Genomic DNA, 23,344 nt, shown 5'->3' on the forward strand with positions numbered 1-23,344 from the left:
CCTCTCGCGAGAGCGCCGCGCAACGCCCGCCCCCGCCCCCCTCCTCCTCCTCCTGCCGTGCGCATGCGCGCTGCGAGCCCCGAGCGGCGCCTCAGGGAGCGCCTGAGGGAACTGAGGGGGGAGCTGAGGGACAGGGGGGCATTTCCTCGGCATAACTAACGGCATGGCCGGAGTTAGAATCGCTCGGCTGTTTGTTTACACGTGTAGCAGCGAGCGGTGCGTTAGAGAGCGGGAATGAGTGGCAGAAAAATCACAAAGGTGCCTCAGCAGGGCTGTCAGCCCCCAAGCGCTGCTCTGTGAAGAGCTCCCGCTTTGCCCAAATCTTTGTGGTGAGGGCAGTCGGAGATGAATGCTGAAATCTGCTTACAGGCCATAAAATGTGCGGCCCGAGGTGAAGAACATGCCACAGCGCTGAGACTTTGCCCTTTTAATGTCCTTAATCTGCAGATCGTACGCTGAGAATGCCGTTAACTGACGGCCATCCTTGGCTGTTACGGTTGGGCAATTCAGGCGTTTATGGTGCCTGATCATAAGATGTTAGATTTATCAAAGGTCACAAAGTGTCAGACCTGGTGACTATAAACACTAAGCTTTTGGGACAGAAAGGGTATCTTTCTCTGCGTGCAATACATAGCTGAGCCCTTATAGCAAAATCCACCAAATTTACTATAGGGAAACCAAAAATATGCTCTCTTGAGTAATAATGTTATAATGATAAGTCAAATAGAGCAAACACTGCTAAAAGAAGGAGTAACTGCTTCCGTGTCTGACAAGTCACGGTCCTACAGAAACAGGCCGTGTCTCTGAATTTTTCATGAGTGGGCAGCAGGTCTCTAGGCTGCTAGTTCAACCTTCACGATGATTTAAAAAGCAAAGAAATGTTCCTGGTAAGAAAGATTGGCACCATATGAAATAAAAGGAGTACTGAAAATGAGAAAGGAACAGGTAAGCACCCTCCAGGCCAATTTATTCTTGCCTTCTTTACCTGTGCCTTTGTTGTAAATTACAGGTCTACCCATTAACATCTCAAACAGAACTGGAAAAGTAAGGCCAACAGAAGCGTACTTGCTAAATTTCTTTGTAGGGCGTTTGATGAATCCTCAGAGTGCTGGAGCAGGTTCCTTGCTCTCAGGTGAGCCTGGTTTCATCTGGCCGAGCCCGCACACTCCTGTCAGCAGCGCTGGGTGCGCTGTGCCAACGCTGCAGGTCCCTGCTCACACGGCCACGAGGGACCCCTCGGCCCTGAGCAGCAGCAGCAGAGCTGCCGTGGAGTGAGGCTGCGTTGCCTCTGCCAGCCCTGCCAACCTCTGCGTGGGACTGGCTTGGAGCAGCACGGCTGTCTTTGCGCTGCCATTGATGATGGGTATGCCCTTCAGAAGGTAACTTTTCCTTCTTCCAGGAACTACGTGAGACCAGGAGTTAAAAGCAGGGATGGGCCTGGCTGGAGGGAGAGCAGAGGAGAATCAGACCTGGAGGACAAGATGCAGTGCAGCTTTCTGAAGGACAGAATATGCAGAACTGGTGACGGCCTCTTCTCTTTCCATGAGCAGCTTTTCATGTAAGTAACCTATAGCGCAGCAGGATTCAGCAGCACCGACAAGGCCTTTGTGTTTAATCCCTGTTTCACGGAGACCTAGATGCCAAGTGTTTTGGGCAAATACAAAAGTTCCTCCCCTTGTTTTGCTGTCCTTCCACCTCAGTGGCCTCACGCCTGTTTGCACTGTGGGGCCTTTATGCCTTTGTATGTTTTGCATTGCTCTGAACCAACCTCTTTGGCTCACAGCCACTTTGTGCCCTGTGTCTGGCCCGTGTTCAGTCATGCCTGTGTGTAGACGGGTGGGTGGGTCCTGCAGACTGTGCAGAGCTCTTCCCTGCACCCTTTTTGCATGTGCCGTCACTGTGAGGAGCTGAAGGCCTCACCTTTCACTTGCCTGGCACTGCACGAAATGCACCGCAGGCCTCTTTCTGAGAATGGCTTGCAGTGAGCTCTAGGAGAGGTTGGGAGCAGTTAGTAAACGGAAACAGACTCACCAAGAAGGGGAGGGAACCCTGGCTGATAGTGCAGGTAGGGAGGGCACAGCCAGCACGTGAAGGCACTTGAGAGAAAGCAAATTAAGGTAAAAGGAATGGAGCCCGGGACAGGTAAGGCAGAGGCCAGGTCACTGCCCCACTGACCTGGCATCTTATATCTGTATCTTGAACCAAAGTAGCCTCAGGAGGCTGAGGCAATAAGCTAGAGCGTGGAAAACTCAGTCCCAGTCAGGTCTGTCTCTGATCCGCCTGTTCAGGACCCAGCCACGTCATTTACCTGTATCTTCCAAGGCCGTGGTCGGCACAACCAATTTGTGTTTGGCTCAAGAAAGCCGTTCTATGGAGCACCCAGATCTCCTGTGCAGAGCTTGTTCTCTAAGAATGCTAACCAGGGGTAGCAGCAGTGGAGTAGACCTAAGGTTTCTGAAGGACAGTGTGCTATGAGAAAAAAAATTGTTTTAATGGATCAGTGGGAGTTGCTTGAACATAGAGTTACTTGTCAGTATTTATAGTTTTATCATTTGACTAAGCCTAAAGATGTAGTTGCCAGACTTTTTTTTCCATTACTGCTTTGAACAGCAAGCTTGTACTTGTTTTAACAAGTCACATCACAGGAGGCATTATTCTACGCTCGCCACCCACACAACCCTGGGATTTACTTTCATTTGAGAACTCGTTAAGCGTACCAGCAGTCACCCAAAGCAACCAATGTTCCAAGACGCACAGGATTCACACATATAAATCATGAGTTTTACTGGTGGGAAGAGAACACGGTTGGTTTGAAAGGGAATGGTCAGTAGCAGTCTCCATAACAAGAGACTGGCTTTAGTTTTTACTTCTGTGACACTGTGTGCCCGGGCACATTAAATCTATTTAGGTTCACGTGTTTTCTGCCCATCTTTAAAATCCAGATGGACCTAAGGGGAGGAAAGAAAAATAAAAAGCATTTGACAATCGTGCAAGTGACCGACTTGCAGTAGAATTCAACCCTATGGGAGGATGTACAGGACCAGATTTTACCTGTATCTCATGCACGTGGGCATTTTTCTGAAGTAGCTTTTAACCCAGAACAGTATCTGGTCGTGGCAACAGACAGCTCCAAGCCATTCTGGGGTCAGCCGACTGCAGCAAAGAACAACACCCTCTCCCCCCAGCCCTCAGCAGCTTACTATAACAGATAGGACGGCGCCTTCCCTTTCCGTCCGACGCCTTTTCTTAAACCAGCTGCTCGCAGTTGTGAAGCAGCCTGAGATGGGGCTAATCCTGGCAGTTACCTTCAGACATACCTGCCTCAGTGCAACATTTGTGCCTGTCTGTGTTACCTGGTTGTTTTTGTGTGGCCAATAGACACATGTAGGGGAGACAAAGACAAAGCTTGTGTTTTCTCACTGTTTGCACTAATCTCGGGGTTCATTTAGAGACCAGAAGTCTACTTTATTGCGTGTGTGAAGAGAGGGTTCTTGACACTGTTTGGTTAGGCAGAAAATGTGAATCCAAGAGCTCCTCTAAGACAGGAGTTCAGAGACTGCTGCTCGTCTATTCCTGCAGTCTCTGCTGGCCCCAGGAACGTGGCAGCGAGGCAGCTGAGCCATACACGCCTGCACGACTGGTTGTACTTCCAACTGAGCAGGCTTAATAATGTATTTATTATGCAGGAACAATAAGACGTCTTAGAAGCCAATGCAGTCACACTTTGTGTTTTTACATCCTTTTATGATTCAGAAAGCCAGAATGTAAGTACTTACACATTTTTAATAGGAAAGTAATACAGTCTCCTAAAAGGAAAAATAGATTTGAGTATCATAAAAGTTGCCTGACAGTTGAAACTTCAGGCTTCTAAGCTAGAAAAAGCCCAGATGGACAAATTATACTGAAATGTTCTTTAAAGACCAAGTAGCTGTTTTATTAAAATATTGAATTTACATTTAAAAAAGAAATATTCTGCTTATTTCAGTTACGATCATATTATTGAAGTGATGTGAAATTCATGACAATGGGCTTTATTCTGTCCAAATTCTGTCCTCAGTTATCTGCTGGCAAACAATTTTTTGTTGTTACTTAGGACCATGCAAGATCACACACACAGAAGCACATTTGTCTGGAAAGAGAAATCCAAGACAATGGATTTCAAACTTGATTCTAGTTTTCCCCAGTGTGGCTTTTCAAATCTCAATTTCAAACCCATCCAACTATCACTGCTCCAAGAAACAGGAAAAGGAGTTCAGAATACACCGACCTTATCCCATACCACAAGTGAATGACCTTCGAACAACTTGAAGCAGGTTGAATTTACATTTTACTTCAAAAAAAGGGAACGTACATACATGAGGGGGGAGTGGGGTGAACAACAATTATCAGAAACCAGGTTTCTACCATTTTTGCCTACAGTTACCAACTGTGTTTGAATCAGCATGGCTCTTGCCTGCTGATGCACAATTGCTTGCGCTATGAACAGGCTTGTGAATCAAGGAAACATTTTCAAAGTTGAGGCCCAAATGGAAATAGTAAGATATCATACACAGTGTAGGTTTATAGTACACAGCATGTTTTTTTTTTTAAATGATGTAACGCAACAGCAGGAAGGAGAAGTAGTAGTTAACAGTTACTAACACTAGAATAATCAAATTTGTATGTTATACATATACAGCAACTAACTGCTTTACAAAAAAAGCAAAATAATACAATATATTGTCACATGTATTTACAGTGTAGTAAATATACTTTTCTGTCAAATTTTACACAAAAAAACTATTTACAGGTGAATATACTGCATTAAAAAAAATTGTGGGACCAACACTAAAAGTGACTTTTTGTGGTAAGTTTGTTGCATAACAGTAAGACGTGCTTCATTACATTTGGAAAAATTAACCTTAGAACGAAACAAAAAGCCCTAAAACCTACAACCCAGTTAGGAATAGAGCACTGGAATGCTCCCAGGTGCTCAGTCCAAAATACTTATTTGAAATGTTTCCTGTTCTTGGAAACCTCATGCACATTAAAGCAGAAACATCGGCATAATTAACAGGTAGGTTATGCACTATTCAAATACTACTGAATTATTTTTAAGTCAGGGAAAATACAAACACAAAATGTTAATCATCTTTACAGTACTGTACTGTAGTTAGTGCGTAATGGATAGCATGTTCTAAAACAGGGGTGTCAAACATACAGTCCCCATTATGTAGTTACATGGTCCACGTGTTAAAATCAGATTTTTCTGAAATTAAGTTTTCATTTTAAAGTACACAGACCCCATGGCTGCAGAGGTAATCTTCAAACCGTGACTAAGGTAACCCGTGCAGTGGTGAGTGCCCTGTAGTCTGCAGGCTGCCTGAAGCAGTGACTGGAAGGTCTGAGCTCAGTCTCCCACTTCTTAGATCAGGTTTCAAGCCTGAAGCATCAGCAGCAGCAACCAACTGCTGATCACTAAGGTCAATGGAGTGACAGGATGGGGAGCGAACTGAAGCAGGCTGGACTGGGAATGGAGAGTGGTGCTCAGGGAAGGAAGCAGAGCAAGGTGCGGAACATTCAGAACAGGAAAAGGGAACAAATAAAGAAGGCTGTGAAAAAGAAACCAAACAGGCAAGGTAACAGCAAGGGCTACTACAGGGAGCAGGCTTTCTAAGTGATGAATGATAAGGCACTGAACAACCAGTTACTAACAAAAGTTTAATTATTAAAGAAAGGCCATGTTTTCCCCCTTGATCTAAGCGCGAACTTCCTGAATACTGGCACTGGGAGATTACTTTGCTGTGTATCAGGGCACACACGGCCCTGAATTAAATCTTGGCCCTAGACTGTGGCCACCTAGAGTGGCCATCGCTGCGTTCAGCTCTGCAGCCCCCAAATTAAGACAGACTTGGACCTCTCGGAGCAAGTCCAAACAAGGGACAGGAAGATGATCAGAGGGTTGGAGCATCTCTCTCTCCTATGAAGACAGGCTGAGAGAGCTGGGGGTGTTCAGCCTGGAGAAGGCTGTGGGGAGACCTTACAACAGCCTTCCAGTACTTAAAGGGGGCCCACAGGAAAACTGGGGAGGAACTCTTTGTCAGGGAGTGTAGTGGTAGGACATGAGGGAAGAGTTTTAAATTAAAAGGGGAGATTTAGATTAGATATAAGGAAGAAATTCTTCACTGTGAGGGTGGTGAGGCACTGAACAGGTTGCCCAGAGAAGCTGTGAATGGCCCAGCTCTGGAAGTGCTCAAGGGCAGGCAGGACAGGGCTTTGAGCAACCTGATTTAAGGGAGGTGACCCTGCCCATGGCAGGGGGTTGGAACTGGATGTGCTTTAAAGGTCCCTTCCAACCCAAACCACTCTATGATTCCATGACTATAATTACACCAAAATTCACCTCTCTTTACCTAACACGTTTGACACCCCTGCTCTAAAAAGTTCAGGTCCTCTCACTGAACTATGCAGTGAAAAAATTAAATGACTCCCCTACCTTCCAAAATATAGAACAAATTAAATTGTATTGACTTGCTTTATATTTTTTTAATTTTTTTTTTTCAGCCAGGACTGAGAGCTTCTAGTTCTAGTTCTCACACAAAAGGTGATTTTAATAATTGTCCATTTTGATTTTGCATTACTTGTATTTCTAAGACTGCTTAATTCTATTTTAATGACACCTTTTTTATATAAGCAATGCAAAATACTGGAAGAGTTGCAATGTACTCAGTCCTAACAAAACTGATTTGGTAGTTCATCTGGAATTATTTCTTTTTAAAGAAAATTCGCTCATAGGAGGAAACTGAAAATTACCTTTTCCTACCAGCAAATTACAAGATATTCTTTTTTCTTCCAACCTATGGCAAGAACAAGTCTTCAGGCTTCAACAATTCATTGTCTTCATTAAAATGGAAAGGGCTGGAATTAGCTTGGTTCAGTATAACCAAGAGCAAACTGACAGTGACACCAAAGGCAGCTATTAGCAATTTGATGTATGAGATGAGAAAGGTTTTTAAATCAGTGACTCCCCAAATTACAAATGCATAGCAGCTTAAAAACATGGCACGAGTCACTGCTCTATTCCTAAATTCACTTCTAGCCTCATAATCCCTTTCATAGATCTGTATCAGTTCAGTAATCATGTTTCTACTGCAGCTTCTACACAATCGAGAAGAAAAGATTTGGTTAATTGCACAAGTCTTAATATTTTCCAATGTATCTATTTCAAGATCGCTAATTCTACTTTTTCCTCTTGTTTTGGCAAACTATTTGCATATTAAGTTTGTGTTCATAGTTCTTCCAGGACTGTAAACGAATTAAAAAAAATTAAGTTGTTATTTTATGAATCAATACAATAAAGGCATTTTTATTTACATAAATGTTACATTGTTACTGTGTGGATACATGTGAATTACGTGCTATATCAATAAAATCTGAACACTTAATTGTACCATTCTCTAACAATTTAGCTGTGGAGTTTGATTTACTGAAAGCCACTAATAAAATTACACTAGAGGATTTCCTTTTTATTATATAGTGGATATTTTTTTCTCCTTTAAAGCCACTTATAAATTGTTAATTTCTAACATACAACAGGGATCTCAAACTAGGAAGTACAGCTGTTGTTAGCAGTAGATATACTTAGCCCTAAGATGAGCACCTGGATGACAGGCCTTTTTGTCAGAATTTCTGTTCACCGCTGAGATCCAACACTCCGCACGTTTTCAGTCCGTGCAGGTAGCATCTGTAGCACCCAGTGCCACATCTTTACATGTCACTCAGCATAGCAGCATATTATCACAGTCATCCATTGCTAATACACTACTGTGGCTGACAAGTGATACTGTGGCTTTCACAGTGATAGCAATTTCAGTTTTGTATAACCCCCAAGTACGAACCCTTGCAAACTGAACCCCCTTGAAAGTTCTGCAAGACAGGTTTGACTGCAAACGTCTGTACTGATACCAGAAATTGCACTGCAAACATTCAAACGTAACCTGGATTTGACAAAGTGTCAGTTATTTTTTAAGTTCATGTACCTTAAGCAAACATTACTGTTTTTATGTCACTGCTTGGGCAGCGCAAAAGCAGCTTTGCCAAAAAACCTCCCAGAGCTGGAAGTTAATTCATAAAATTTTCCCCTCCATACCGCAATGGTTTTTCTGCCAGGAATTTCTTGAAGGTGCATATTGGTGGGAAGGGCAAAACTAAAGTATAGGCTAAATGGAAGAAAGAAGCAATACGTTTTCAACATTGCTACAATGACACCATAATAGTCAGTTTGTGATGATTTTCTTTCCACTATCCAACCTTCTTTAGTGCAGTTAAAGTACAGCAAAAAAAAAAAATTGCTTTGGAAAAAAGCCAGTTTGTCCAGTCTGGTCCATATACAGTCCAAGTGTGTGAAGCTATGGTCTGGGGAATGAAGAGACTCATGCGGCCTCCTTGTCCTCTTTAAATTTATTGCTAATTACTAGAAATTTAATCTAATCAACCACTTCTGGTTAAGCTCATTGTACTGCGGCTATCGTAAGTTTCTTTTAAGCATGGTAAAAAAAAGTCCACAGCTAAAAATCCTACAGGTTTGAATTAAAACCAGAATTATAGGAACTTCCCCGGCTCATAAAGCCACTACCTTGACAAGTGTGCAAACAGGATTAAGTATTAACACTTTCCTTCAGAGAAGAAACAAACAAGGCATATCACAGAAGCAAGGTAGAACCGTCTATGGAAAATGGCTTTCATATTTGGACAAGATACTGTACTGCAGTGTTAAAGAACTCCACGCTTTCTTCGGCTACAAAGTCCGTCAGGATCTATAAGCGGTTCTGAAACACTGGCTTAAATCAAAAACAGAAGAAAAGAAAAAGGCATTAAAATTCAGGCAATGTTTCAGGAGTTGATCATCTGGCAACATGGCTGACAGGATGGGAACTTTAAAAATTAAGTGCAGCATCACAACTGGTGGGGGGCCCTTTGCAAGAGGCCCACGTACGTCAGTCAGTTTCAAAAAAAAACAAACCCAAATTTCACACAATCTTTTTAATGCTGTGACGTTTCAAGCTGCCAGCACTTCGCTGCTTTTGCACCTGGCTGGCGGAGCCGTGGCGCATCCTCCCGCTGTTGGCGTGGCCGGCGGTGGGCGAGAGCTCCACGTTCTCCTTGTCGATCCCTGGGGAAATACACAGACGGAGGTTAGCCCCGCTTTGCCCACCCTGCGGCTTAATGCTCTAAGGACAGATACTTCTGCAAATAAACGGGTTAGCATGTAGGCACCTATGTGGTACAACAAACTGTGACGCCTCTGACGCCAAAATAAAGGCATCGCAGGGTGCACGGAGACCGCGCCTGCCAGGCAGCGCCCTCCGGACCACGCAACGGCCAGGTACCGGCGACACGGTGACGGTCGGTGACGCTGTGCTCGAGACACGGCCCAGTTCTGCCATGCGTACAGGTGGCAGTGCGGAAACAGCCCTTCGTAACGCAAGCGACCAGCGGTGCTGCCCTAGCTGGGAAAGCACTTCAGACATCTGAGGAACAATTTATTAAAAAAAAAAAACAAAAACAAAAACGAAAAAACTTGTAACTGTTATAGCAAGACATAACACAGCCTTACTGGTGATGACGACTCGTAAATGAGAGATCTGATACAGCTGATTTACTGCAGTTCTGTAATATGAAAAATCATTTTTTCAGGATCAAACGTATGACTCTCTGCTCAGGGAACGCACAGCCTCTGACCTGACCAAACACCTCCATGTGCTAACTTTTTTTTTAAGCTGCAGACTGGATTTGTTAGTTCAAGCTGCGTCCAAGAATAAAAGACAAAATACTTCCGCAGACACGGGCTGATTTCTTTCAATACGTCACAACACTATGAAAATACACAGGGGTTATGAAGTGGTCACTGAATCCATCGAGTCATCTCTAGCCAAAGAGAAATAGCAATTTTATTTAATATTGGAAATAGCACATATATGTGTAAAGAAAAAGGAGATGATCGATATGATTTAGATGCATGCACATCAGAGATGCACTGAATTGCCCAGTCTGGGAAATTGCTAAATTTTCTTCTCAGAACCTACTTATTAAAAAGATGCTTTAGGTAGGCATTATTCATCTACTTAAGCTGAATGTGCATTAAGGATCTGAAGATGAATTTCTTCCTTTGTCACTCTAACAAGAAAATCCTTGACAAAGCGTGCTGCCATCAGCAGCGGGCCTTTCCGTTCTCCAACAGTCTGTCAAGTAGTACCATTAAAATCAAGTTCTAACAGTATCATATTTGCAAGGTTTCCAGCTGTTTGAAATTGCACTGTAACAACACCTGACATGTAGAACAACCTGGGGAGAAAGGGATGCATTTCGGATGGCCATTTAAATACCTTCGGAACTGCCTGATCTGAAGACCATTACAGAATCCCATTTTCTCATTCACAGTTTGTTCCAGGCACCAGTCACCTACATGTAATAGCAATCGAAATGCAAATATTTGAAAATAGGTGCTAAGCACATGCAAAGTAGCTTGTCCTAACTTCTTATCTACTGCGTGCCACAGCACAACCTGGGCAGTAAAACCAGTGTGCAAATCCAGAGTGAACTGAACGGAGACGTGCGACATCTGCACTTCAATACTGCTGTTCGGTTTACCTATACACATATATTGTAACCATAAATATATACTGACATTCATAGTGACAACAAAAATCACTGCAAATACGCTTGGAAGCTCGCTCGTAACCAAGAGGCCAGTGAGATCCCGGTCAGAGCGCTCCATTTCGGCAGCTGGCAACCCCTGCAGCCGACGGCAGCGTCAGCACCTCCCTGCAGACACAGCTCCTCCTTCGCAGAAGGGACACACTCCAAAATGCTCATTGGTAGAATGTACGTGGGTACTTGAAATAAAATACTCCATACATAACCCCAAAAAGAAGCCCTCCTAAATTAAGAGTAAGGAAACACTAGGGCCAGAGCTTGGAGACCATTTGCATCATCCCTTTTGGAGACCGCTCTGGTAAACAAGGCTTTCCAGCTAGCTAAGAAAGTCTTGTTTGACAAATTGATTTAAAAACATAACTGGAGATCTGCACTGAATGCTTCATAAAGTTACACCAAGTCTGTACAAATGAAACAAGTTCACCGTCTTTAGGCACCTACAGAGGGAAGGCACACTGCAAAGTGCATGGAAAGAGCCTGCCTGAGAGAGACGGGCAGTTCGTGCCTGACTTGGATGCACAGCGCTGCTGCCGTGGGGCTCTTACCAGTGCAGACCCTTGCCTTAATAAGACATTAGCAGTCACAGGGCTGGAATATGGTTTTTAGTATCTGCCAGTTGAGATATGATTACAATTAAAATCATACACAACACCAATTCGATGCAGTTCTCAAAAGCCCAAGTTTTGCTGGGATATCAGGCTGGTTAGCTTGGCCTGGGAACAATCCCCTGGCTCAAGGCCTGCAGATGACCAGCTACATGTACTTACAGAATGGCCAGCCAGCAGATGAAGGTTTCTGCTCCATCCTCACAGCATCCGTATCACTACACGTACTCACTGAAAACCCTAAATGCAAGGCCACACAGCCCTTTTCAGCTACAGTTTTGAGAACAACAAGCAAATTAAATTTAACTCAAGTTCGCAGTAGCAGAGGTTGATTCTTGCTACCAGAAAAGATTTGTGTGTATACAAGGACATCAAAATCCCCCCAGCACTGAGCCTTGGCTCAGAAAGAGAAAGACAAGTGTAAGTATATGAAGTACAGATCAAGGTTTTAAGGACTGTCTCACTGCCTGTCAGGTATCGACAGAGGGGGTAAGTAGGCTTATTTTGGATACATCAGGAATAGAACTGATGCAGGTACTCACTTGAAGAGTTGAGAGTAGACACCAGTTATAATAATGATTTAAGCCCTGGCAAATCAAGAGGGGAAGAACCAAGAATTAACTTTAAACAAGAACAACTACAGAAGCAGCTTTCTAAGAAGGATATTACCAGGAAACACAGAGAACACGTGGGTCTGGCAATTTTAACGATGGCTGCTTCCCCAGACAGAGGTAGGAGGAGGCTTACGGGGTACAAGATGAGGATGAAACCACAGACAAGATTTATACCCAAGTGCATATACCTTTCCTAGAAGCCTCAGATGTTCTCTGCAGGACAAGGTAACTCTGACTATGCTGTGCTAAAAGAATCACGTGAAACAACGCTCCAGAACAAACCCCATCAGTGTGAGCTTAACGCTGACATACAACAACATGTGAAAGCCTTGGGTTATGAGCCTTTACTCTACCACCTTTGGACAGTCTGTCATTCAAAGATATAAATCTAAGACTTGGGCTTAGCGCAGTCATACTTCCCATCAATTATTACTTTTATGATGATTCTACTTCAAGTTAATCATTCGTGTAGCAATATCTTTGTGTAGCTGTCACATTACTTCTGCAACAAAATGATTGTCTGAGGCATGTTTAACAACACCAAACACTTACAGTACACGTGCAGCACTGGGATGAATAGCAGGAATGGTATTTTAATGGGAGAGGCTCGAAGTACAACCAGCAGCAAAAGTTAGGATGTCTGGCAGCAAATAAAAAGGTTAGAGCAAAATCCTATTACTACAAATTATATCTTCCATACTTTTACACCTCATTCCTGTAAGAGATTGATTCTCATCGGCATGAGCAAGGAGAGCAAATACACTCCACTATTCCACAGTCACAGGGAAAAAAAAACTCCAGCCAGAAGCTGCCTGCGGGCTGTCATCCTTCCACTCCCTGTGTGGGTGTGAGCTTACAAAAGTCACAATCTATGATGAGAATAGGAAGCAACCCACGGGTGTAAGTAAAAAAAAGTCTTCTGCAGCTTTTTTCTTTTTATATATATATTTCTCCATATAGAAGCAGAAATCAAATGGTGTTGATGAGTATCCATTTTAGTGAGCCTCTTTCAATTTAGTCCAAACAACTTATGCCTGCTTTCTGGTGGCGTGCAACTGAAGCTTCAGAGGAAGTCATCTTTAACATTACAGCTAATATGAGGCAGTTTTACATTTTACCTTAATACCTGCAACAGAATAATTTTGCATACCAAGATTCCACTTCTTTATTACCAAATTTATATTATCCTTAAACACATTAATGACTTTTTTTGTCTGCTACATCATCAAATGTTATCAGCATCACACAAGAAATTCAGCAGCTTAGCTCTTATACTGAAGCCATTCCCGTGTTCAAAGGATTAGTAAACTACTTCTCATGCCACAAGCCCAACCCTAAAGCAGATCAAGCAGTATCTCGTGCAAATATGATGGAAGTAGAGTGTACCTTGATGAGGAAGCTGCATGAAAACTGCAGATTTAGAGCAAGGCAGAGAAGCTTCACAGACACAGAATGAAAGAAAAACCATAAGTGAATAATGTCCATGACACGGGGAAGGGGAGGGGGTGGAGATGCCGACAGACAAAACATTTATAAACAACCTTGCCTATGTGTTTCCAGATGCAATAAATATTATTTTTCATGTTATCTGCAATTTAATATATTTCTTAGCATAACAAAAAAAGTACTTGGATGTAAGTTGTTTGTTTGTTTGTTCGTTTTTTAAACTCGGTGTGACCAAGTAACTCAGCACTGCTAAAGACCTGATTTTCTTGTTCAGTCATTCTCAAATCAGAGTGAGCGGATGGCAGGTCTGCATTCCATATTAGTCCCATAGTTGCCGTGCTGTTTTAAGAAATTCTGCAGCCCACATTTACTTCATATTCTATAATTCTTTTACCAAAGATTTTTATCTTGGCAGATATGCTTACTCCCTCATTCTTGTCTCTACAGTGAGGAGAGAATGAATAAACACCACCATCAGTGTACAAGAACACAAAAGTCCTGTATGCAGCAATGGAGCTGTATAAAGTGCCAGAAGACCAATTACATTTTTAATAAAATTAAGCAGCTTAAAAAGCAAAGCATGCAAAGTTGCCCTGGTTAACATAACACTTTAAACTAGTGAAACTGTATATTGACTAAGGTGGAACAGTATCATAAATGTGGGATGGAGGAGCAGGTTGAAATGCCCCATGTTGTGACCCGGCCCACAGTTTCAGAAAGCTGGAGATCCCCTGATCTTTGACCAAGGCTTTGCACTGAAATTGCTAGAATGAATCAAGAAAGATCAAACAAATAAGACAGACACTAAAAACCAGTGAAAGATGATGGGAAAATAATCAGTCAACACAAGACTTTCATAAAATAGTAAATCACTTAAGGCAGTTTCTCACTAGCCTGAAATACCTTTACAGGCAGACTCCTTATGAAGATGCCTCCAGTGTGGTTACACAAAAATGGAACCATTAGAAAGTTTTTGCCTATATGCAATTTACAGTGTATCTGTGTTCTTAGTACAAGACTACAGAAAATGAATACAAAGCAATACTTTATTCTATTTAAACAATCCGAAATTTAAGTTTTAATAAATTTAAATGTATGACCTCCTGTATCTGCCAAAAATCTTGTTAAAATGTTCCTGTTTAAAATACTGCTTAAAAAAAAATACCTGAAGTCAAGAGATACAAACCTGCAAATCCACTTTCTAACTTTTTGAAGGAATTCAAGACTATTCAAATAAGTAGTCTTCATAGGCTGTACTTCATTACAATTTATAACTGTTGGAGTTGCCACTGATGCTACATTTACATGGGAAGAGGCTGTCCACAATGTACTTATTTTCACATTGATGGCCATCTGTATTTTTCCTCCTTTAGTTTTATCCTTCTGCCTGTTCTAACATCACAGATAATTTTTAGCTGTATGCTAAATGAGAATGTTTCTATCAAACCACCTTCCTTTTCCATAACCTGGTTGTTAACTAACCCTAACAGAGTGCAGGTATGGATAATGCAGAAATATTTCTCTATACAGGATGAATTGCATAACACAGCAGTTGCATTATGCCTTTGTAACAAATAAATGACACCGTAAAATAGTAATCTGCAAAGCTTCTCCAACCTCAGCTTTTACCTGTTCTTACTGCTCAAATCAAATGGGATGCCAGGAATGCAAAACAAGGCAACAGTACCATGGCCACAATGACACAAAGGTCTCCTCTAAGCTGAAGTGCCATTACTTAAGTAGCAGAAAGAGAAGTAACAGCTGTGGAAAATACCCTTCACATTTTTTCTCCTCATTTCAGACGAATTTATTTAATATAATAAATCATCCTGAGTTGGAGGAACGGGAAAACAAACAGTTTAATATTCATTTGACTCAATAATGCAATGATGCATAAAAGCACCCCAAAAGACAATGAGACTGAGCACTTGGCTGCATAAACAGTAAATTCAATATATTCCCCTTACCTATGTAGTATCACAACAGCTACTGACCTGGGGAGTGCTGGGAAGTTGCGAGCGAGGTCATAGAATTGGAAAGGTTAAGGTTAGCAGTAATGCTAAGTTGGCTCTGCACTGCAGGAGGATATGGAGATGTGGGTGTCAGGAGAGATTCTTCACTGGTTTCCTCATCAATTCCAGGCAAATACGTGTCAATCAAGGCATCAAGAAACTTCACTATGAGTTCAGCATAGTCTGGGATTTGTGTTTGCTGTGGGTGATGGGGGAAAAAAAGATTGATTCCTTTCTTTCTACTTTTCTGTCAATATGAGCTTTGCCCCAGAACTCACTCTAAGATTATGCTGGTTTTGCCTGGAAATTTTAAAAAGCGTCTGAGGTAAGTATAAGCAAGAACTGATTTGTGGTCTTTTCCAGATTAATCTAAATGCACTTATTAAAGATCACTTGTAGGTGTGATTTCAGTACTGCTGGGAACTACAAAGCCAGAAAAGTTTCACTCATTAAGTGCCACAGATACCCAAGCCTAACAGATTATTAATGCCCCGCACTCATTACTCATGCCCCATAACTGAACATCCAGAACGCTGCCTATCCTGCTCATCTGCTTCTTGTTACAATACTAGAGGGAACAGATAGCAGTACAGATGGTAAATGCTTTTATTTTTTCTGTCGTAACAAAATTTATTCTTATGGAATTATAACTCTTATCAATTTAATTCCTTAAACTGTAAGACAGAGATGATAAACTAAAGAGTTTCTGAATGATGTACATGTAGTGAACTTAGGAATGCTGGAAAGGTGCATTTACACACCTGACTGCTTGTAGCCAGCTTTGGTTAAGTTAACTTTACTGTGTCTATGAAAATATCCACTGCAGGTTAGAAAACTGTTTTAGACACAGAAGTGAGCCTTATGGTACTAATTGCTCATATCAACTCTGTAATTTACCATTTATCTGCACCCCTCCTGGAGCATCAATGTTCTTTATAAAGAGAATAAGGGTAAAACACTGATGAACTTACATACAGCATACTATTCTTACCTTAGAAAATGGGCCAGCAAACCTCCATAACCCATTAAATCCAAAACCTACAACAACAAATTGAATGTTACCACAAAAACACAGTTCTCAGTTGACAGAAAACAATTAGAAACTGTACATGGAGGATTACCTGGATTTACTTCAGCATGGAAATTCAGTATTTTACTTGGAGACTGAAAATACTAAATTTTTGTCCAAACTGAATAAGATAAAATGATGGAATTCTAATTTATTAGATACATGGGTTAAAAAGCCTCAAAATCTCAGAACTGTCATGCAGTAAATTCTTGATATTTTAAAAAGTAAATTTAACCTGTGAATATGTATCTCATTTTGGAAATTATATCACCACATTTTTTTCTCAATAGTCATCTGTTTCTTATGAATCTTCCTGGAGAGTCTTTGATTAAGGATCATAAAAAATATTTAGGTTTTAAGTGCTCAAGCGTCACATGAAAGGGAAGCTTAGGTGTTAAAAAACAAATGTTGCTCTATAAAATTTACCCATCATTAAATCAACCCATAACTTAAAAGGTTAACTTAAAGATCACCATTCATCACCACCGTATAATTTGGTTAGTGGAAACAGAATACTGAGTATTATACTTTTAATAGCTGGTGCATAACTACAAAAACCAGTTTTAATGGTCATGTCAGTAGCTGTTTTTTTAATATGCAAACACTTAACTATTATTTGGCTTTATGAAGTTGGAGAGCATCCACAAAGCAAAGCTGACTTGCTGTTTCATTAAGGCTGCAATAATTCAGAAACTTTTCATTAGCACGTCTAACTTAAAATTCAGCAGTTTAAAAAATAAATAAATAAATAAAATATTTACTTTGTAGATAAGAAGTTTGGTATTGGGGTGGAGACTCTTCATGGTAGACAACACTCTGAACAATCCCATGAATTGGATTCAACAAATTCGGATCCTGGCACAGTGACAAAAGGGTATTGATCTTGGAATCCAATAAATTATGCCTAAAGAAAAGAACAGTGGCTTATTTTTTTTCCCACAAAATAAGAATACAGTTTACAACTACTTTAAAAAACAGCAGTTAAAGTGGGATTTTCAAAAGTTCAGTGATTTTAGAAGTACAATGCAGCAAGGATGTTAAGAGGAATAACACTTCTGAAAATTTGTAGTAACAACAGGACCCATCAGAGCATTCTCTTTTCCTAGCATTTTATATTGCAAATATGTTTATCATTTTCAACCAAAAAAATCATTCCCTGGATTTGTGTGCATGTCAAAGGTGAACTTTCAAAGCAGTTTTGTAAACTTGCAAGGGTACTGCCTCATTTGAGCTCCCTTGCAGAACTCAGGCTTTGATCACACTATTACTGCACTAGATCATGCCCATCAAGCTCGACAGTCAGTTTAAGCCTACACAGAAGAGGACAGAACAACATCGTATGTTAAGCTCACCCCATGATTTAACGGAAGAAAAAAACAAAACAAAACAAAAAACAACTTATAACTTGGGCAGTAACAATACAGGCAATTCAAGCTACCTCTGTGTTGACCCTTTAAGACATCATGAGCTCAGAGAAATCCCTGTAATGGGAAAGAGGGCTGTCTGTGCAAGGCTTCCTAATAGCATTTTTTCTTTTGAAGCAAAATGCCTGTTCTTTACAAATGTGATTTCAGTAACTCACAGAACTTGTTTATATTCTGACTATTATTTTATAAAACCAGAAAAAGGTACCATTATTTCAAAATCATGCACCAGTCAGTTTTAAAAGTCTCCTCACTTTACCTTCTGATAGCTGGGTTTCCCTTGTATATATTGCCTGTAGTGAATACTACTTTTAACCTATATCTAAAGAGATGCATTCAAAGAGTACGTTGAACCACACTTTAAATCAGTTTTTTTGGGTTACTTATTTAAAAAAAAAAAAATCTGAGTCTAACTGGTACAAAAATAGTACCTAAGAGACACTACATATAGACTTCTATAGAAAACTATATGACTACATTGAAACATAATTTGACTCCCTACAGTAACAAGTAAGTGATAAAGCCATGCTGAGCCACTAGAACAATGGCAGCAGTGATGCTGAAAGCTTTCAGGAGAACCTGATGTGCACAGCCCGGCTCCCTAGCAAGAGTGACACAGCGCTCTCCCACGCTCTGCCAGCCTGCCCAGAACCCGGCGCTGAGGAGTGCTTTGGGACCATCTGGAGCACTGCTATCTGAGGGTGCCTATTCTAGCATGAACATTATATTAATTTAATGTAGGGAAAAAAGGATAATTCCCAAATTGCAATGGACATTTGTCTCAACGAGGCAAGGACAGATTGCAGCTAGTAACCTGCGAATGAGAAGTACCTCATACGTGCTTGTCTGCTCCAGAGACTTTTTAAAGGAAGGCCAAGTCAGAGCTTCAAGTACTTACACAACAGGAAAGACCTTTGGGAAGACAACACTGGCTTCTGCTAAATACTCGTACAGAATCCGCTGGTCAAACTCGTCAGTAGTGTACTTCACTAACGTTGCCTATGATAATGTAAAGGATTAAATTAGCATGCTTTAATAGGAGAATTTGAGTAGTTACAGGCTTTTTTATTTGTTTTTTGTTGTAGTTTCCGATTTTAGTACTTCTGGGTTGCAGAAAAAGCAGCACTACAGAACATTAATTTGTCCTCTTCAGACATGGAATCAAGTGACTTCATGTCTTCGTGGGACACAATAAGAACAACTGGCAATAGCTTCTACTTTGGCAAAAAAAAAAAAAAGGCCTTTTTTTTTTTTTTTTTTTTTTTTACATAACTGCAACTGACTCTGTGAATTATAACAGGAATGCAAACTGTACTGGAGCATCTGACGAAAGCACTCTCATACTGGTAGCTACATTACTAGTTAGTCAAATTTTAAATTGAATCATGCTGGAATTTCAAAAAACGTTCACTTAACTTTTAAAATATAATATGTGATACCTTCTTGCTATATAAAATTAGTTTATAAAACAAATCTGCAAGGAAAATGGATCAATTGTTGGACAAGTTCTGCAAAACAATAGGCTCTCATGCATTTTTCAAATACATTTATAAAAGTGATTCCTAGAAAGTCTGAAGAAAATCGACAAAAGTACAGATTTACACATTACATACTGATTCTGATCCACGTGAATTTAGAAGCACTGCAAGGAACACACATGCTTCTTTGGAAGATAAAAGAACATCAGAAAATAATACAATAATACACAGAAAAAAGGCTTACAAGAACTGTAAGCAGCAGTGCTTGAATTTTTGGGTCAGTCAGAACTTCTTCATCTAGGAGGACGTTTGACTCAGAAACAGAAACTTTTCGAAGATGTGGGTGTTGCTGTGGTGATATTCTCTGGGTCTCTGCCAGATAAAAAAGAGCAGCTCATCCAAAGAAAAATGTACCCAAACCAAAACAAAATTAGCTCTTGCACAACAAATTCAGTTATATGCAAACTTCAAAGTTCAACAGAATTTTCATAAAGTATAAAAGCAACAATTATGCTGTAATACTAGCGGCGCTAGGCTGTCACATGGGATGTATTATCAAATGGTAAACAGTAACCCCAATTTCCTATTTAGTGAAATACAGGCCCAGGGGTGGTAAGTACCATATTCAGGGTCAGGCGGCAGACTGACATCAGATACAACAGAAGAACCCTGGTCTTGCATTGCAATTGGGGATGGGGGCACAGGAAGCAGATGTGGGAGAAGATGAAGAGAGGCATTCTAGGCATTATGTCACTTTTCATCTGCAAAAATTTGCAGCTAGGGCTTAGTAAGTCATAAAAAGTCAAATTTTACTTATTTAATTTCACTCCTGTATACAGTGCTTTGTAGCTGCCCCTTATTCTGTGTCTGCAAACTGAGCAACTCTAATTCCAATCTCAATTGCCAGTGATAAGGAAGACTGTATTCTCCACAAGCCATTATTAAGATATTTCTCCCTTACCTTGTAGTACCTTACCTAAGCAAATAAACACTGAATTTAGAAATAATCCTTTGTATATATATACAAAGCATTTATAATTAGTGTTATTCTGAAAGTGTTAGTCCTGTTTCTCACCCATTTCATAATCATTTTCGGCTACTCTCCTCATTTTGGGAGGCGTTGTGATTCCAGATTCCATGTCTTGCCTTTTAGGAGCCTTTGTGTCCGATATCAAATGGTCAAAACTTTTCCTTGTACCTAAAAACAATTTATCATGAAATTAAAAACATTAAACCTAAATCCATACACTTAAGTATTTCCAATTTTCTGGCCAAGCTATCCTATCTACAATATATTGGTAGGAATCTGGGGACATTTTCACCAGTTCCAGGGATGGTAAAGAAAATATGGTCACACCATGCCGCTCTCCATCACAATTTCCAAAATGCTTCACAATACATATGAGGATAGCATGCAATTTATTCCAGTATGTAAGCTGTGGGCATGCTATGGTTTCCTGATCAACACATCACATTGAATAAACATGCCAAAATGTGATTACTGTAAAGAAAGCAGTAACAGGATTGTAATGAAAGAAATGTCCCTCTTCTTCCATATATGCCACAATGTAAAAGGGTAACCAGAAGTTATGAGAATGAAGTCATATCATTTCTTTGATACTAAGACTTGCTTGTAAACATGATGCACTGATAAGCCAAGTATAAAAGAAAAAAATGATTGCTTCCAAAACATCTAAAATGTTTTGGGACCATTTCTCCCACCGTAAAATAGAATACTCAATATAGCAACTAAGCTTAAGTACTCAGCTTCTTGGTTTTACTAACAGAGGGCTGGTGGCAGAAAATTAGCACTATGAACCTTTGGTATCTGGAATATCGTGGGTTTTTTTTGTTTGTTTGTTTGTTTTGCCTCTCCCCTCTCTGATCAAAAGAACTTAATTACTCCTCTCTATTTGCATTTTGTAGAAACTACATACATTCCTCTGACTTGGGAAAAAACACTTGAAGTCAGAACAAATACTCGTAAAATTTTTCTCTAATAACACTTCCTGGGGTATTCTGTAGACAAATTAGTAAATTAGGTATCTTAATAACCTAGAAGCTTTTTAGTGTTTGCTTGTGAAGGCTGCCCCATATCCAAACTCATGGATTTTCGTGTTCGAGGACTTATCTGTCCCACTGTCGGGTAACTGGCAGCCAGATGTCTGTCTGACCCCTTTGGTGATGACCATGGTTGATTTTCCTTTAGTGTCCTGAAAGTGCAGAGAAATTAAAATAAGAAAATCTTTGAAACTGTTGCATGTTTAGGCATTAATTTTTAAACTAGCCAAAGTATCCTTTATTAAAGCCATCTTTTCTAACAAGTTAAACTTCCAGAAATACATATTAAGAAATAGTAATTACTTTGCTAGCAAAAATGTGTGAAAAATAACAATCTATTATGAATGTAATTTTGAAGAGATAAAAATAAAGTAATAACAAAAACACAAGGAAATCAGCATCTAATAAGGCAAGATGCAAGAGATTTAATAAGCAGCTCTCCATGCTGGATGCTAAAAAGACAGGTACCGAGTAAAGCACTCTGTATTGAAACAAACTGGCTCTGCATGTCACTTCTAGGTTGACTTCCTAGCTACCTCAGCGGCCATTTATGGACAGACTGTAAGATGTCAAGGTTTTCCAATGACAGGAACCAAGTGATTAACTTAGTATATGTCCTGGAGCTCTCAAAAAGACACAGAATTTTCTTATAGAATATAAATGAAAAATGAGGTGAAATTAGGTCTTGTAAAAAGGGGTTAGCAAAAAGATTAAGACCTTCCAAAGAATTTAAACTCTGAAACAGCTTCAGAGATCTCAAAATTAAATCTATACAAATTCAATACACAAATTCCTCTATGACTCTTGAGCACACTGGTCAAGAAGCATGCTGGTCAGGAACCAGCAATATGTAGCTGAACATTCACGTAGCTTTAACGAATATGGGTTTTAGCTTTCTATATACTACAGGTTACCTTTAGATAACTTACTAAAGGAAAGAGATACTGAAATTTTATCTAAAAGTCAGACAACCAACCTATAGCTAGTGTCACTGTGATGTATGGGATATGTATCCATAGGAACATTTTCCATTGAAACATCTGTCAACAAGAGAGACTTCCTATGTTTTAGGCTGCAGCGACTTCGAACTTCCTCAGACACTGTGAGCAAAGCTAAAAATTAAAAGAAAGCTAACGTAAGTTTTCCATGGCAGGAACACATTAAAGAATGTAAGCAACAGTCCCTCAATTTAGATTTTTTACTTAGTACAAAGATGACCACAGAGATGTAATTATACCTTACTGAAATGTACAGAGTAAAAGTAGGTCATACAAAAAGAATTATATTCCCTAGCCAGTTAGAATTACATGACTTAAACATTTGCCCTCATATAGTCACAATTTCTATTTCTAGACCAATATGAATGCTCTAAAGCACACACTCCAGTATTTAAACCAAGAAACCTTCAGCCTCACTCAGATATTTTCAAAGTTGCTCAATAGGTCCTGTGCTGGCAAGCCTTCAGTCCACAAAGAGCTGTGGATTGATGTACCTCAGGCTAACCAGACTCTTGTCCATTTCCAGTTATAAGTTTCCTTTATATTGATACAACTTTAATCAACCCAATAACATAAGAATTCCCACAATTAGTTCATTTCAGTTAGCACAAGCTTAAAAGAATGTTTGTTTGTTTAATTTTACCTGCTAGGTAAGCCACACTCTGGGTGTTCACCTCAAACTTGTCACAATTCCTATGCTTATTAACCAGAGCTAGTAGTGTATGTAAAATCCTCACTGTTCTTGCTACAGTGGTAGGAGAAGGATGCCTGTACCCTAAGAAATGAGGTTAAAAAAAAACAAATACTGTATTTAATTTTTGAATGCATATTTATGAAGCATTAATATTTTAAAAATATTTATAAATATTTTTCAGTGTGTCCTCAGGATGCTTCATATAAAGGGTAAGGAAATACACACTAACATAAATTGCACACTTGGGA

The 23,344-nt window shown here is 40.2% G+C and overlaps 1 protein-coding gene and 1 long non-coding RNA gene across 6 annotated transcripts in view; one reads left to right on the top strand and one right to left on the bottom strand.

Moving 5' to 3' along the window:
• Window positions 1-95: 95 nt before the first annotated feature.
• Window positions 96-4,600, top strand: LOC311421257. Its single transcript, XR_014684767.1, has 2 exons — window positions 96-945; window positions 1,400-4,600. It is a non-coding gene; the product is annotated as an uncharacterized lncRNA (long non-coding RNA).
• NF1 (neurofibromin 1) overlaps window positions 4,310-23,344 on the bottom strand; it is a 93,218-nt gene continuing 74,183 nt past the window's right edge. For 3 of the 5 annotated variants that reach the window (XM_084492950.1, XM_084492948.1, XM_084492952.1), the window contains 11 exons: window positions 23,046-23,177; window positions 22,381-22,516; window positions 21,399-21,556; window positions 20,419-20,541; window positions 19,588-19,715; window positions 18,764-18,864; window positions 17,203-17,345; window positions 16,364-16,410; window positions 15,355-15,571; window positions 13,301-13,351; window positions 4,310-9,151 (listed from right to left, as the gene is read on the bottom strand). In XM_084492950.1, coding sequence (XP_084349076.1) covers window positions 9,009-9,151; window positions 13,301-13,351; window positions 15,355-15,571; window positions 16,364-16,410; window positions 17,203-17,345; window positions 18,764-18,864; window positions 19,588-19,715; window positions 20,419-20,541; window positions 21,399-21,556; window positions 22,381-22,516; window positions 23,046-23,177 — 1,379 coding nt within the window. In that variant the 3' untranslated portion in view covers window positions 4,310-9,008. The remainder of the gene's footprint in view (window positions 9,152-13,300; window positions 13,352-15,354; window positions 15,572-16,363; window positions 16,411-17,202; window positions 17,346-18,763; window positions 18,865-19,587; window positions 19,716-20,418; window positions 20,542-21,398; window positions 21,557-22,380; window positions 22,517-23,045; window positions 23,178-23,344) is intronic. The other 2 variants (XM_084492951.1, XM_084492949.1) reach the window with 1 other exon arrangement.

Source organism: Aythya ferina (genome assembly GCF_964211825.1).
Source record: "Aythya ferina genome assembly, chromosome: 19".
Taxonomy (NCBI): Eukaryota; Metazoa; Chordata; class Aves; order Anseriformes; family Anatidae; genus Aythya; species Aythya ferina.